The sequence below is a fragment of the Zosterops lateralis genome (assembly GCF_965231275.1).
Source record: "Zosterops lateralis genome assembly, chromosome: 1".
NCBI lineage: Eukaryota > Metazoa > Chordata > Aves > Passeriformes > Zosteropidae > Zosterops > Zosterops lateralis.
In genome coordinates this window covers 123,464,016-123,480,488 of record NC_139762.1, presented here as the reverse complement: position 1 = coordinate 123,480,488, position 16,473 = coordinate 123,464,016, and the positions used below count along the sequence as shown (strand labels likewise).

The 16,473-nt window shown below is 44.9% G+C and overlaps 1 protein-coding gene across 1 annotated transcript; it reads left to right on the top strand.

Annotated features, from left to right (window-relative positions):
* Positions 1-534: 534 nt before the first annotated feature.
* HEY1 (hes related family bHLH transcription factor with YRPW motif 1) lies at positions 535-3,793 on the top strand (the record flags this gene model as incomplete). Its single annotated transcript, XM_083877531.1, has 5 exons — positions 535-764; positions 895-970; positions 1,045-1,128; positions 1,241-1,322; positions 2,121-3,793. 5 exons carry the CDS (start codon positions 535-537, stop codon positions 2,702-2,704), a joined length of 1,056 nt encoding a protein of 351 aa, XP_083733657.1. The 3' UTR covers positions 2,705-3,793.
* Positions 3,794-16,473: the final 12,680 nt, after the last annotated feature.

Sequence of the window (16,473 nt, the reverse complement as noted above, 5' to 3'; positions counted from 1 at the left end):
ATCCCTCCCTCCCTCCATCCATCCATCCATCCATCCACCCACCCACCCGTCCGTCCATCTGTCCATCCATCCACCCACCCATCCATCCATCCATCCATCCATCCATCCATCCATCCATCCATCCATCCATCCATCCATCCATCCATCCATCCATCCATCCATCCATCCATCCATCCATCCATCCATCCATCCATCCATCCATCCATCCATCCATCCATCCATCCATCCATCTCTCCCTGCCCCCCCGCCGGGCCCCGCGCCGCGTTCCCACGGCCGCACCTCCCCCGCGGCGGGGGCGTGGCCGCGGGCAGCGGGCCGGCGGCGATTGGCTGGTGCGGCGGCGGCGGCGGCCAATGGGGGCGGGCGGGGGCCGCGCGTGGCGGTGCCGTGCGGCGGGCGGCGGCGGGCGCGCTCTGCCCGGCTGTGTCCGTGTGTCCGTGTCCGCCGCCTGCGCATCCATCCCTGCCTTCCTCCCTCCCTGCGTGCCTCCCTGGCTCTGCCCGCCGCCTCCTGCCCGCCGGCCGTGGGAGCTCCATGGGGGAGACGGGCGCGGTGCGAGGCGCGGGACGTGCTCCGGGCGCTCTCCTCCCGCGCCCCGCCGCCCGCCGCCCCCCCGAGGGCCGCCCGCGCCCCGCCGGCCCCGTGCCCGTGCCCGTGCCCGCCGTCGGCGCCGTGAAGCGGGCGCACCCCGAGTACAGCTCGTCGGACAGCGAGGAGCTGGATGAGGCCGTGGAGGTGGAGAAGGAGAGCGCGGACGAGAACGGGTGAGCTCGGGCGGGCGGGGCGGGCGCCGCGGGCCCCCTCCCTCCATCCCTCCATCCCCTCCCTGCCCCGCGGAGCCCCAATCCCCGAATCCCCGAATCCTCGAATGACCGTGTCTCGCTGCCCCCGCAGGACCCTGGGCTCGGCCGCGGGCTCCATGTCTCCCTGCAGCAGCTCGCAGATCCTGGCCAGGAAGAGGCGCCGAGGGGTGAGTGAGTGCCCGCCGCCGGCCGCGGCTCCCGCAGCCCGGCCCGGCCTCGCTGACCCCGCTCTCTGCCCTAGATCATCGAGAAGCGCCGCCGCGACCGCATCAACAACAGCCTGTCCGAGCTGAGGAGGCTGGTGCCCAGCGCCTTCGAGAAGCAGGTAGCGCCCGGCCGCCCCCCGCCGCCCCTCCATCCCCTCCCGGGACGGAGCATCACCCCGGGAACATCCCTGCTTCTGCCCAAAGCCATTCCTGCCTTCCCTTCTCTCCTAGGGATCGGCCAAGCTGGAGAAAGCAGAGATCCTGCAGATGACCGTCGATCACCTGAAAATGCTGCACACAGCAGGAGGGAAAGGTAAAGTTTTGTGCGTGGCAGAGTGAGCAGCCTTGCAGGGAGGCAGCAGCGCGTTCCCCAGAATTGGAATGCTCACAGAAAGTGCACGGCTGCTCTCTTACCTTTTGCCAGGAATTAGGGACTCTCTTTACTTGACAAGATTTGTGGCGTCACCAGCACTGAAAGGTTTTGCAGTGCTAGCTCTGAGTTATTCCAGAGGAGAGTGACTGCAAGTCTCTCTAGCAGCCTGTCAGCACTGCTAGGGAATGTGAACTGTGTCAAGTGAATCAGCTTTTGGCAGCTTGAAAACAGTTATTGTTGATTTCTAGTGCTTGTTTCTCTAATTTTCTGAAAGTTTGCAACAGAACTAGGGAAAAATACGGGATTAAATAAGTGGTTAAAAGATTTAGCAAAAATCAGTTTTAAGAAAAAAGTGCTTTGCCTGCTTAAGTCTCCTGATAAGTTAAGACTTGTGTTTCTAATGAATTCCAGTGTGCTGTGGTTTTACTTGCATAAGGGAGACGTAGAAAGGACAAAAATACTTTCCTCCAGTGTCAGTGAGCAATTCCAGTTTAAAAATGGCAGTCTGTGACTGGTCTTGGGACTTGCAGCATCACAGCACAGATATAAAAGAAAAGCTTGTTAAACAAAAAAGGAAGAAAAAAAAGAAAAGGGGCTTGGCAGCTAGTCTATGGTTGGGAATGCTAACCACATCCAAGTGAAATATGCTTATAGGGGAGGGTGGAGTGGGGAGGCTGCATGTAGACAATGACTAGAAAACAACATCTCAAGATTTCATTCTCTGCCCTTTTCTCTTAGGTTATTTTGATGCTCACGCTTTGGCTATGGACTATCGGAGTCTGGGTTTTCGAGAGTGCCTGGCTGAAGTGGCTCGATACCTGAGTATCATCGAGGGTCTGGATGCCTCTGATCCTCTGCGGGTCCGACTCGTGTCCCATCTCAACAACTACGCCTCGCAGCGGGAGGCGGCCAGCAGTGCACACACTGGCATTGGACACATTCCTTGGGGCAGTGCCTTTGGACATCACCCTCACATACCTCACCCCTTGCTGCTGGCTCAGAATGGGCACGGTAATACCAGTACTACGGCATCTTCCACAGAACCACATCACCAGAGCAGAATTGCTGCCCCACACGCTGAAACTTCCTCACTCAGAGTGCCCCCAAATGGCAGCGTCGGACCAGTGCTCCCTGTGGTCACGTCTAGTACCAAACTGTCTCCTCCTCTTCTCTCCTCCATGGCATCTTTGTCTGCATTCCCCTTTTCGTTTGGCTCCTTTCACCTGCTCTCCCCCAACGTGCTGAGCCCATCTACACCGACACAGTCAGCGGCTCTCAGCAAACCGTACAGACCCTGGGGGACTGAGATTGGCGCCTTCTAAGAGCTGACTCTTTAACCAGGGTGGGAAAGCCTATAAACCTAGCTGAGCTGGGTTATGCCACCCTTAAAGTTGAAGTTCTTAGTAACTGGGACAAAGGTACAGCTTCATCTTAACTGAGTTTGTCTAAAAACTGTCTCATGGGATTTTTCTTTTTGTTTTCTACATTTTTTTGTATTAACAGTTTGTTTTTTTTTTAATAGTTGCTGAAGTTGTCCATAAATAAAATTACAGTAGTGATTTGTTAACACTTGTGTTAGATCTCTGCTGAGCATTTAAGTCACTTTTGTAAACAGTTTGTTTCAAATGTTTCATTTTTCCTGAGTGCATCAGACTGGCTTTTATGGAGAGATACCACCTATTATTGTTAGCAATGGCCTAGTTTTGTTATTAATTTTCCAAGACCATTCTTCTCAGCTGTGTTTACAAGCTGTGTTTTTGTTAGTATTTTGACACTGAGATGTTCTATAAAAAATTACTCTTTTTGTAAACTATATTTGAGTCTTATATTTCTGAGCAAAGCGTTGACAAATCAGATGGACCTGCTTGACCAGCTTTATCTAAGAGCCCAATTCCTCTTTCTTCTGAAGCTGTTTGGTATATTTGGCAATCTTATTCTTGTCCCTAGTAGATATTTGCTCACTTCTTAGAACCACTACACTATTTCTTCCACCAAAAGGAGCAGTATGAGTGGGGAGGGTGCGAAAGTCAAATTGCATGCTGTATTGGTGGTGGGTTTAGTTGCTGGGGAAGTTATGGGAATTAAAGTTGTCACCTGCAGTAATCTCCCAGCCGGAGCTGGTCACATGCATCTTCATTTCTTAGGGCCAGATGCTGCCTTGAGTTACAGTGGAATAATTCTGCTAGCCTGAATTCTTGGGTATCTGAGGTCAGACTCTTCTCTGTCAGCTTCACATTTTCAGCTGAAACAGTTGATGCTGGTATTTAGCCAATGGAATGGTACAGTGGGAACCTGTTCAGTGCACAGCCTTGTTGCTTAACAGATGCATCTTAACTAGGTGATGTTTCTTTTGCGTTTTAGCTGCAGTTCAGTGCCACTCCTGATTTTGTAAGGGTTCTGCTGTCTCCTTGTGTGCCTGAGAGTGTGTGCATGTACAGATATTTTGCTTGATTTCATAAGACTCTTAATCTGAACAGGTTTATTGAGTGAGTTCCATTGGAAGGGGTTTGCCTGCTCTTGTATCTGTGTTGTGGCTAAATAAAGGAGAAAGAACAAAGTATTTTAAATGACATGCTTGTCTGATATATATCAATGGAGAATTCTATGGCAGTGGGTGTCACAGGAGATGCCGAACAATTGCTTTAGTCCTGCTGTGGGCATTTAAATTTACTCTTAGATATTATGGTATGTGTAGCTATGCTAGCTGAGTACATGAAGAACCACAGTGCCTTGGAGTAACAGGCAAGGGAAGGAAAATGTAGGATTTCTTTTGCACATCACTTTTATGTGCCTGGCAGTGTGTGGGCAGGCAGTGAAGATACCAGGGTTTCTGCTAAAGAAGAGGTTAAAGCTGCACTGCACTTGAATATTCTTAGTGACTTGTATTAACATTAAAAAGCGATCATCTTTACAAATAAGAAGTCCTTTTCTGTCTTAACTCACAAAGTTGTTATCTGTCCTATAGTTCTGGAATGAAGTTTTGTACAGTCAAGTGAGGTTCAGATCACATTCAGTCCATTAGTGCAGAATCTACCCCAAGTGTCCCACTGATCCTCTGTTACTGAGTGGTACCACCAGTGTCTAAGACCTTTGCTTGAAGTAAAAACCTGACAGGATTACAGGCAGATAGGTTTTCTCCTGATGCACTCTGTCCCACCTGCAACTCTCTACCTGCAGAACGGCTGGACGTACTTCTTTCCCGCACGTTGAAATTTATAGTACACTTGTTTTGGTAAATGGCACATCCTTGTCTGGATTTAGCTCTGCCAGAATAGCAGAAAGAACTCGGCCCTGTGAGAGACGAGAGCTTTGTTTAAAGAGGGGCTCTCAGGCCAATTAAGGAGTGGCATTGATGAGAGATTTCTCGGAAGAAGGATTGCTGTGAGGCTGGAAAGAGCGGGAGAGCATTCAAGTGCGTAACCTTGTTTTACCTTCCTTCTGAGGCTGTAGGAGACCACTGCTAGAAATGAAATGCAAAACACTGTGGGAGCTAGAAATACATAGATGTTATTAAGGAGAGATTATAGAGCATAGTATTTCATGTAGAAACCTGAAATAAGAGGCTGTAAAATTCCAAATCCAGTTTCCTTTCACAGTGTGTATTGTCTCCTGTTTAATTATGCTCTGCCCTGTCCCTAACAGGTTTTTATAGCAAATTAACAACTCCTACCTAGAAGATTGCTATAGTGCATGCAACTATTCTTTAGATCTTTTAATAAATGGCAATGCTTCTCAGCCTTTTAATGGTTATTTCATTGACATTCAAATGACTTTGCCTCCCTCTAAATAGCTGGCTCTTTTGTGTAGAAAGACCCCTATAATTATTTTTGTCCCACTGTCCTACCCTTGAATGGACTTCAGAAGCAGAGTGCAATAAAAGTTTCGCTGCTGGTGTTTGTCTCTATATCCACTGTCTTCTCTTTCTATTACCAATGACAAAGGTATTAATGAGAAGTCTTAATTCAACTTTTGCTGTAATTCTGTATTCGTTTTTAGGGATTCAAAAAACTATTGATTGTTGTCCTAGAAAGCGATGAATGAATTCTAGCAACTCACAAAAACTAGTAATTCAAATGGGTAATGCATGGCCCAGAAGCTGAAACACCAGGATTGGAAGTCCAGGGCTGCTGCTAAATTTGTAAATCTTTCTTAGCAATCACTTAAAGTATATCTGTTTTGCCAGCAGTGAACCAGGTATGGCAGTGTTTGGTCTCCTTTCCTCAAGAGGCAGTTGTAGTTAGAAATTTTCTATATGAATGATAAATGCTGTTATTTCTCAAAAACTACAATTCTGAGACATTCTGATATTTTTCTTTCCTACAGGATGGTTTTATAGCGAAACCGAGAAAGGCAAAATAAACTTGCTTCTCTGGGCAATAAATATCTCCAGAGTCCAAAACATTTGCTTGTTTACCCTATTGCTAAAGAGCAATTCAGGAGCACAAGCTTAACCAGAGAGATGCTGGAGAAGAAAGGAAATGCATATGTGTCTTGATCCCATGACCCCCCAGCCATCTTCAATTGCTTTGGATGAAATGTGTCCATCTGGAGATCTTTGGGCTAAAGCTTTGTGTAGGATGTAAGATGATGTGGTACTTTATATAAGCTAATACTATCTTCCTTTATTAAGAATAAATTTACAAGGCTGGTAAATGCTGCACAAAACCAGATACACAAACCTCTGGAAATCCATTCTGTGCTGTGGCGTAAAGGAATAGCTGATGAAAGTGACATTTTTTACCTTTTGGAAAGAAGTTGTCAGTAGTTCTTACGGCACTTTCTGTTCAGCACTCCTGTCTTAACACTAGTAGCATGACAGAGTTTATTAGGATCATGCTGAAAACTCCATGAATCCTGCCTATTGCTCTCTTCATTCACACATCAGCATGTGAGTCCCCAGGTGACAGGAGCCTTCCTAGACTATTGCATAGTGCTGGGAAGTCTGCCAGGTTTTTTTGGTTTTTCCAAGCAACAAATAAGCCCAAGTGAACACAGATAAACTGAAATCCTTCTTCCTGTTTTATATTGTGTGCATACTCACAAATGTTTATTGCCAGAAACTCCCAGTTTGGATTGCAACATGCTCTGCATGGCGCTGGAATTCTCTAGTGAATAATGTAGAAGCCGTGGGCTTTGTGCTGGAAGGCAACAAAAATTATGTACAAAGCCCTTTTCTGAGGTTTTACATGAAAGGATGCAGATGGATTGTGGTACTTGTGACTCAGTACACTAAGGCACGAATATATTCATGTGTTAACCAGCCTACCTGACCTTGCAGGGTCTGTGTGTGCTTTGCCTGTAACTGAATGACTCTCTCCTCTTGCCCAGCTTATAAATAAAAATTAGAGCAGTCCCTTTCTTCTGGAGCCAGAAGATGTGGGCATTGACTCATGCTTGCAATATAGTAGCGTGTCTGCAGTCATAAATGTCAAAAAGCCAATGCCTTGTAAGATACAGATCCTTGAAGGTGTCTTTTGGGAGTCTGAAATGTTCATTTGGTGAAGGCTTTTATTAAGGAAGTGCTTGGGTGTTATATGTTGTTCTCTCTTATTCTATCTAGTCCTGTGAAATTTTTTGTCTAGCAAATGCTACTGATGATTCATGCAGCTTGAAGGAGTGGACCAAACTGCCTTGCTCTGAGCCCTGCAGTGTGCAGTCTGCTCAAGCCTTCCCAGCAAAGTTCTTAGATGTAGGTTCCCTTACAGCTGTTTATTTTTTATCTCAGTAAATTATGTAACACAGCTGTATAATGCAGGAGGGGCTTATCTAAGTGCTCAGGACAGCTGAGCAGGGGGGACATTCTGCCCTGTTTGTAGACCCCCTAACCACATTACATTGTTTGGACCTTTTCAGAGTCTTTGACCAGGCTGCTCTTTTTAGGTGAAACCTTCTGGCAAGGAAAAGGGGGAATAGCTAGAACTAGTTCTGCACACCTCCTCAGCACAGCCTCAGCACTGGGAAGACTTTGCAGACTATGCTTTACTCTCTGCACTTCTTGGAGCTTTCCAGGTGACTTCTCCAAGGTAAGCTGTAAAGTCTAGGCACAAACATTAGTAACAGGTTAAACAGGTACGTGCATTTCTCTGTTTTGCTCTGCTTTCACTGAAGAAAGGATGTTGGGAGTAGGAGTGTTGGTGAAGCAGCTCTGCAAGAGAATGGCAGGAGAAGGAAGGAAGGCTGATCTGTAGGATCAGAGGAAAATTGAAGCTGTGAACAGATGAATGAGGAGATGCATTGTTTGCATTGCCTGTGGCGAAGATATGGAAATACCGGATATCAGATGAAAAAATAAGCTCCATGCCAGTTTGTAGAGAATTTAGAGAGGGGAAGATAGTACTCAGTATTCATAATTTTTCTCAGTAGGAGCAACATACAAAGAGTGAGGCACGTTATTTAAAATCAATAAGGTGCTGAAACAATGCATGTGCATGTCTTCATTGAATTTGATGGGTCATCCCACTGGCTAAGGAGAAACCAGGGCTAGACGGAAAATCAATGGCTGTATGAATGCATCATAGCATGGTTTACTGATTGCATTTGTGCAGTCCAGTCAGGTAAGTGAAAGGAGCTCAAGGAATTAAAGCATGAAGTGGGGCTCCACCCAAGCTGACAGAGAATTTGAAACATTAGAATGACTGATAAGAGCATCTAGTGACTGGCAGCTTCTTCCACAAACCCCTCAGCCTTCACCAGCAGTTACTACCCAGGTGTTAGTGCTGCCACTTAGTTCCTGGATTTTGTTATGGTGTTTCTCAGCATGGATTAGCCATTTATGTAGGTATGAAGCTTCCTTCACAATTACATGACTAGAGCAGGTGCATGTTCTGACCAGTAGTGGAAAATGAGCCCTTCTAGTGAAGGTGAGTGTGGAGCCTCTTTCTGAGTCAAAGTACATCTGGTAGAGAGAACACAGAACTTCTTTCATGTTATATATATGTGCTGCAGACAGTGCTGATAATGACTGGGTAATCTCCTCATTGTCACCAAGCCTGCCTTCTTTAACAGCAGAGGCCATTCCACAGGCTGGATTTCAATAGCAAAGGATGAAAAGAGAAAAAGAAAATGTCATTTGTTACTGTTCAGGGATGGTTATGTGAAAGTTTGTGGGATTGGATAGTGATTAAAAATGTAGCAAAGGGAACTGAAATGTGTTCTGTAGGAGCTCTTTTATATGCTGCACAGCAGGCATATATGTTTTTTACTTCATCAGGAAAACATCAATTTGATTGAACAATGTTCCCTGTATAATGTAGAAGCCCAACTGTCTGTAGATTGCCCCTTTGAATTTCTCTGGGATTCATTGCGTCTTCTGTTAGGAGGAAATTATCAACAACAAGAGGAAATCCTGTACTAGTACTGAATAGTCCTTATTTTAAAGGTACTTCCCTTCTTGTGGGAATTGTATATAATCAGAACAACACTCCATAAAACAGATGAATTATTTTAGAAGGAGACAGGTCAGCCTTTTATTTAAAAGGTCTGACGTTATTGTACATGAGAAAATCAATTGTTAGAGTGGATGACATTCTTCCACTAGCTGCCTGTGCTTCCCAAAGGTGGGGCAAAGTTTAAGGCATTGGTAACAGGAAGCCGGGGCTCCTTAGAGACTTTCATGTTTTCTGGAGCACGCAATGACAGAATGACTCTTTTTCTTCCTCAAAATAGCAGCAGGAATAAGAATGATTAAACTTTACCCTGTTAAGAATTGGAATAGGTAAAGATGCTAGTGGTGCACATACCTGTAGGCCAACCCCAAATATCCACTAAGTTGGTGTGGCCAGGGGAAAGTGCATTGGTCAGTGTTTTGCTGAAAATACCATGCAAGAAGAAAGAGAAGCTCTTTTGAAGATAAACTCTTCTAACACATTTCCAAGATCTGGCCCTCTGTACTTCAGTTCCAGCTGCACAGACCTTTCTGACCACACAAACCAGTATGGGCTGAGCAGGGGGCAGCTGCAGTTCCGCATGAAGCCGGGGGCTGAACTACCCTGTGGCTACAAATATGTTCTGGGATTTGGGGCACCAAATTAACCAAGCACACCAAGAGGTGTGGTTGTAGATGTAAAGCTAAATGGTTGCCATTCTCTCACCTGTTAAATCTGTGCCTGTTTCAAAGGAGGCAGTTGAAATCCCACATACTCTCCTCAGCCAGCCTCGAAGCTATGGGAGCCCTGAATAAGTAAGATACTCCATGAAAGAAACTAAAGCAAAGTATGATACTCTGGAATTCTTTGGGTTGTTGCTGGTTCAGACAAAGTTTGTTTGATTTTTCTCTCCTCTCTGGGAGGTAAGAAGACTCCCTGCTTCTTCATGGTACTGACAGAGGTTTGCAGCACTCTTTACACAGCCCCCTCAGACCTGACCTCATCCTGCCAGGAAACAGACTGAAGGCTTATTTTCTGCCCCTGCAGCACAGCAACATCCTAGGCTGAAAGCACAGCCTCAGTGGCAGGGCTGGCTGAGAGCCACAGGGGCCCAAGACTGGGAATTCCCATGGTGTGCCCCCAGGGACAAAGCTGAAGGAGTGACACAACAGGTTTCCAGGTAGAAAAATCATTGGTGTTTTTTTTTTTTTTTAAACTGCATCAATATCCTCATAATGTGCTAGCCAGACAGTCGGACTTTATGCTTTTGCTTAAATGAAGAGTGAGCAATAATGAAATTATTGTTTAGCTTTCATTTTGGCTGTATACTTTTTAATGGAAAAAAAAATGGTTCAAAATCCCCATCTCATTTCCAGGTCTTCTCTGAGGAAGTGCAACCTTCTCTCCATACTATTTTCATTGCCTTTCATGAGATAGATACCCAGTCTGTACCAAACAGTTGCTGAGAAAGCTATGATTCAAGCTTTATATAATGCAATACTTTTTATACCAGAGTCTATTGGGAAACAGCCTATTCAACTGAGCTCTCTGCATTGCATTAACTTTTATAACCTATAACTCCCATCAGAAAGGAGATTTTTATGAGATTGCATTTGACACATCCCCAAAAATGTTCCCTTAACAACTATGTCTGACTGACTGAAAAAGGCTAGAGAAGACTTTGCCAGGGGCTAGTGCCACCTCAGATTTAATTTTTGGTGACAATGTCTGCTCCTCACTCATTTCTACTGTTGCAACACTGCTGTTAATCCTGTGGGACAGGGAGAGATGATGAAGATAATGTTGTACACCAAACTTCTATGCAACACCTAGCCTGACTTTGCTCCAAGATCACAGAAGTTGCAGAATGAAGCATAGTCCAGGTGAGTGGGTAGGGCACCAGGGAAAAGTTGAGATCCCTTTTCTGTTTAAGCCTGATTCTAAAGAGGGGGTTTTCATTCATAAGCTCCCTATCCCCAGGGCCTTTCAGTCTCAACACTACTGCATCTGCCTGTCCCCAAAGTTAGGTGATATTTGCAGTGTACTGCAGAGGTGCAGCACTATATTCTGGGCAAGAAGTTGGGACTCAATGTTGAAAATCAAATAGTTGAGCTTCTTGGCAGAGGTGTTTCAAACTGGGTTGGTTTTTTTTCTTCAGGACTTCTGCAGCAGTTCTGGACTCAAAGCACAGCTGCTCTTGATTTTCTGGAAGCCCCAAAGGGTGAATAGTTCTTAACATCAGCCCAAGTTACTTCCCATGTCAGAATTTCAGCACAGGGAACATTTAGGAAGCCTTTTTCTAGTTTCCTACAGCACTTAAGCAAATGGAAGGAAAAAAACCAAAGAATCCAGTTCCCACTTTACTCTTAACTCTAAGACTGTATTTTCCACTTTGAAGTCTCCTAACATATTCAGCTATTTCAGCAACAACCAGACCCCTTCTCTACACCCTGAAGAAAGGAAATCCAGCCAGTGTTTGGAATGAAACAGGTCTTGTAGGCAAAATGAATACTTCCCTTAGATTTTTTTTTTTGTGTTTGACTTTGAACATCAACATTGTATTTCTAAGACAGTCTTTTGTATGGTATGTACCAGATCTTAAACAAATTATTTGAAGGCATGGCTTCACTTATGATGTCTCAAATCATCATGGTTTATCAGTAGGGCTGAAGGTCTTCGATTTGCTACTCATACCCCTTCAACAGGGAGGGATAAGTGGTGGCACATATAGGTGATCTTCATGTGGACCAGATCTAGATAAGAATGGGTTTAAGGGGAGAAAAATACCCATTTGAGGGCTCTGTGTGATCACGGGGAACATACAGCTGAAAACTCTGTTGAGATGGCACAGATTGCCATTGTGGCACTGGATCACGGCAGGGACATGGCAAGGTGTCGGCTGGGATCTCAGCGGAAAACGTGCAGCAATAATAATGTCTAGGATGTCAAAACTGGCATTTAGAGTGCAGCTTTGGGAGGAGTTAAAGGCATGAAAGGAAACCTGTTAGGATTGTGGAAAGAGGCGAGGGCTGAGAAAAGGGGCCCATGTGTGAAAGGAGGGGATAGTTCCCTCAATCCTCCTCACTTGCCAGAAACATCATGGTGATTTCTAACCCCATGTGCTGTATCAGTTGCTTGGACACAAGATGTAGGATCACCATCAGATAAGGCTGAACCTTTATTCTGACTGAAATTGCCTCTGTTCATGAAATGAATGTAATTACCTGTACGAAAAGCTGACAAACATCACTTCTTTTGCACAAGGTGGCCCAGATCCTGAATTTCTGCAGATACAGCTGTGCTCTTACAGTCGTCCCTGGGCACAAACAATACCACAGATTATCTTCCCCCTTTTCTCCCAATTGCTTGTTTCCCTTCTGTTGCCTCTCTAGTTCTACTGTCTGATAGCAGGAGCAGTGACAAATGGGTAGCAGTAATAAACAACTAGACGCTTCAGCAAGGCATTTGTGCCTCCACATGGCTCTGTTGCTTAAAATGGCCAATCCCTGTAACTTGGAGTGATGCAGGGATGTATTCAAGGAATGAACAAGGAGCCCTTATAACCTTGGGCAAGCGGTCTTCACATAATGATATCAGGGGAAATAAAAAGACCATTAGGACTTGTTAGGACTTGTTTTGCAATCCTTAGTAAGGAGAGAAAGACAAAATCTTGTTACAGTGGGTAGGAAAACTTTTCTGGAGGACATAGGAAAATAGGTCAGTTGTGTCTCTTCTTAGGGAGTGTACAGAAAACACAGATTAGTGTCTCTGGGACAATTTTGGTCTATGCCCTGGCTTTCACAAGAGGAGGAAGGCTGTGAGGCAGCATTGGTACATTCAGTGGCACGGCCCATGGGAGTGAAGGAGCGCCGTTCGGGGCGGGGGTGTCAGTGGCACAATAGCAACAGGGTTGTTTGGGAAATGCTTTCATACAATTTTATGAGAGAGAGAAAATAGATGCCTATAGAAATAACTTTTACAACTCTGTTGATTTAAAAGAGAATGAGAGTGCAATGAGGGTGCTTTTGTTCCAGCAAAGAACTTTATAGTATGTATTGTGCCCTGACATCTCTGTGGCTTTCTGCATGTTGGGGTGCAATGGGCTGATTCCCCTGGGTTTTCCTTCTCCTCCCTCTGAGGCCAGCAACTGTGGGAGGGCTCAGTTCTAACATTTATGGCATAAAGGAAAGAGGATTTCTTTAAAAAACCAAAACAAACCAAAAAACCTGTGCAGAGACTTGGTACCATGGGTAATAATTAGAGGTTTCACCCTGCTGTCTTCAGGGGGATGAGATCACAGCTGCAGTTGGAGATTGCAGTTTCTCCCTGGAACCTGTGGGATAAAGTCTGACGTAGTCAAAATGGACAAATAATTAATTCAGTGCCACTGAACACTGAGATATCCCTTACAGTAAGTAATCAAGTGTCAGAAAATATCTTTCTGTTCTGGAGGTGTACTGGTATCTCTGTGGAGTAAAAGCATTGCACTACTGCAAATGCCTTTTCCAGATGACAGGTTATGGTTATGCTCTGGTGAAATAGTCACTATTCATAAGTTTGAATTAAGTGTTATTAAAAAATGAGAAAATAGTGTAATGCATCGGGCACACTGAACTGCCAAGAGGTCCTGCAGGCTCACAGACAAGCACACCTGAAAAATAACAGCATTTTCAGGCACCATAGCAAATCCTCCCTCCTGGCCCCTGAACTTCCTCCTATATTCTCAGAGACAACCCAGCCTGCACATCATGTGCAAGGGATGACACAGTGTGACCTTAACAACATGAGTGCCTTTGTGGTGTCCAGATGAGAAGGGAAGCAGGTTTTTTCCCAACAGATTTTTTTTTCTGGACAAATTGTCGAAGAAGTGAGATAAGGTTCAAACCATGTACACCGCTAGTCCCAAAACCAAACCGGGTCACTTTGACTTTTGAGAATCAGCAACTGACAAGAGAGGAAACTAGATGGCAAAGCACAGTGGTGCTGGCCAGAGGATTTGCCTCTGAGATACCCCTCATATCGCTAAGATGCCATAAAGAAACCCCAGCCTTCTGGGAGGGAATGTTTGCCATCTGCTTCCCTCTGTTGACTGAGTTATTGAAGTACACTACACTTGGGTACACTGAAGGCAAACTTCACAGACAATAAAGTGGGGTAGAAAGGCAGACAATATGCCAGATTCTTGGCATTTGTGAGTTGCTGGAGCTTTGCTCACAATACTGCAATGGCTGAGGATTGGCCCACTTTGCTCTTAGTTTAAGCAGCCCCTTTTATGTAAGACCATGCTCTCAAAATGAAAAGACATGCTTCATGTGTACACAATTTCAAAAGTGCATCACCTTTCTCATGTCTAAATAATAACACCCCCAACCTAAACTTTTCCTGTTTGACAGATCAAGCTGTCTTTCTTGTCTGACAGATCAAGTTGTCAGTCACTATTGTCACTTGGCCTACAATCAGGGAGGAAAATGAAGCAGCTTTCTCGTTCTAATGCTGCTTTTAAAACGGCAGCTTTGTATTAGTCACCAGAGTTACCAAATGCGGGCAGCAGTTCAGGAGAGCTTTCCAAGAGTGTTGCTTTCTGCCACTGAAATGTTGGTAAACTCACACTGGCTGTAAGACTCAGTTTCCAGTCCTTCATTCGGTACTGTGGAAATGTAGTATGCATTGTAGAGAGACACTTTTATTAAACCCTAACAGCTCATTTACACTGGAGTCTATCTGGCTAATATCTATCACCCTGTCCTGCTCTGCCTTGACCACAGATTATACATTTCCCTCATGTGGGAAGGGAGAAATGGCAGCAGTGACTCAAGTTTGAGACTTGTGTCACTCGACATGAATACCATTTCCACTGGAGACTTGCAAGACCCTGACTTCCAGTTTCTTTTGTTTCCTGGCTACTTCTCTGGCATCCTCCTACGTGACATTGTGTTTGAAAATGCTAAAAAGGGATGCTCAGTTGGCATAAGATTCACACGATTTATTTTCTGCTGACAGCAGTGTGCTACTCAAAGGGGCTGCAGCTCTCCATAAAGCACCCCCCAAATTAGAACAGATTTATGTTTGCTCTGTTTGCTTGAGATGCACTGCACAACAGCATGTCTGTGTTCAGAAAAACTTCACCAGTGGCAAAGGCACCTTCATGGGCTTTACACAATCCTCCTCCAGGTCTACAGGTAACTTTGAAGGCTCCCCTGAGCTGGTTGGAAGAACACTGTAAGCTCTGTTTTATCTTCTGAGAATTAAACTGAAGTGACAAATCACCTGCTGGACGGTTTTTCTCAGCTTACCCTGTGCTGAGATGCTGCTGCCTGGGATGGAGCTTAGAAATGCTGTGGTCCTCTTACAAAAAGAGTAAATCACTTAAAGCTTTTTGGCAACAAGATCTGATCATCTGCCCATCTGCAGAATGTATTGGCTGGCCACCACCTGGTAGTTGTCAAAAATAGCCATGGGACCTCCTGAATGTGCCAAGGAATGCTGCTGCTCTTTCTTGGTGGCCTGTGATCAGAGGCACGAGCTGATGCTTTCCTTGGCTCTGCTCAGCAGATGGATGTTTTAGGACTCTGGTTTTAGCTGTCATCACTGGGCATCATTTGTTGTTGTCTTTACTTCAGGCCAGCTCTGGTACATAACAACTATGAGGGGATTTGCTCAAAGGTCAGCTGTCTTTCAACACTGGGATGAACCAGATTCTTTCCTCATTTGGCTCCTGCATGATGCTTTGCTCACTTGGAGTATCCTGCCAGAATCTTAAATAATCCTAAATTATGTGGGATCACTACTGAGCTCTCCTGAACCGCTCCTAGCAGTTTCTTGTGGTTCCCTAAAATGCTTTGGGTGATGAAATACTGGGAGCATGTAGAGTTACATAAAGTGAGCATAAATGTCCTATTATTTATATCTTTCTCCAAAAGGGCTGATAAAGAAAGTCCTCTTTGGGGTGGGTGAAAATAGAGGTAATCTTTGCAATTATCTTCACAGATGCCCGACTGCAACTTGTACAGTTTGTCCTTGACTCTATGTTTAGCATTTAATGTGAAAGGAGAATTACATAGGATGCACAGGGCTGTGGCTGCCTTCCTGCTTTGTGGATAGGATGGTTTGTGGCTGGGAGCTATGGTAAAGCAAGCAACTTTTCCCTGGATGTTTATTCCTGCCAATATCAGCCAGTGTTGCCTGCATCCATCACATAAGGGCTTGCTCTTAACACATGCCTCTTCTTAGGTACATGGTTGAAATGTAGAATCTGATACTGTTTTTATGCTTTGAACCAAGCCTTCTATTCTGATGGCTCCATTAATAGCACAACAAGAATTGGAAAACTCATGAGAGCTTTTCCTAGCAAACAGGAAGGTGGAAAGAAGGTAGCTCACCCAGAAGGTTCATCCATGTCAGAGAATGGAGAGATGCAGTTCCTGAGCTGAGCCACACATGAAGTCACAGGTATTTAACCAGATCACTTTTTTTTTTTTTTTTTTTTTCTTTTTTTTTTTCTTGGCAGCCGAGGACAATATTTCATTTGCTGATACTGCTTCTATTTCTGTTTACTGTCAGATACAGGTACCGCTTGGATACATGTGATGAATGAAAAATGATTGCCACAGTCCCAGGTCAACAACAATGTACCTCCCATTTTAGGCACAATTATGCTGTGATATCTAAAAAAAGAGGATATTGTCTGAACGGTCATGGTGTGTGCATTTTTTTTATTTACTCAAGTG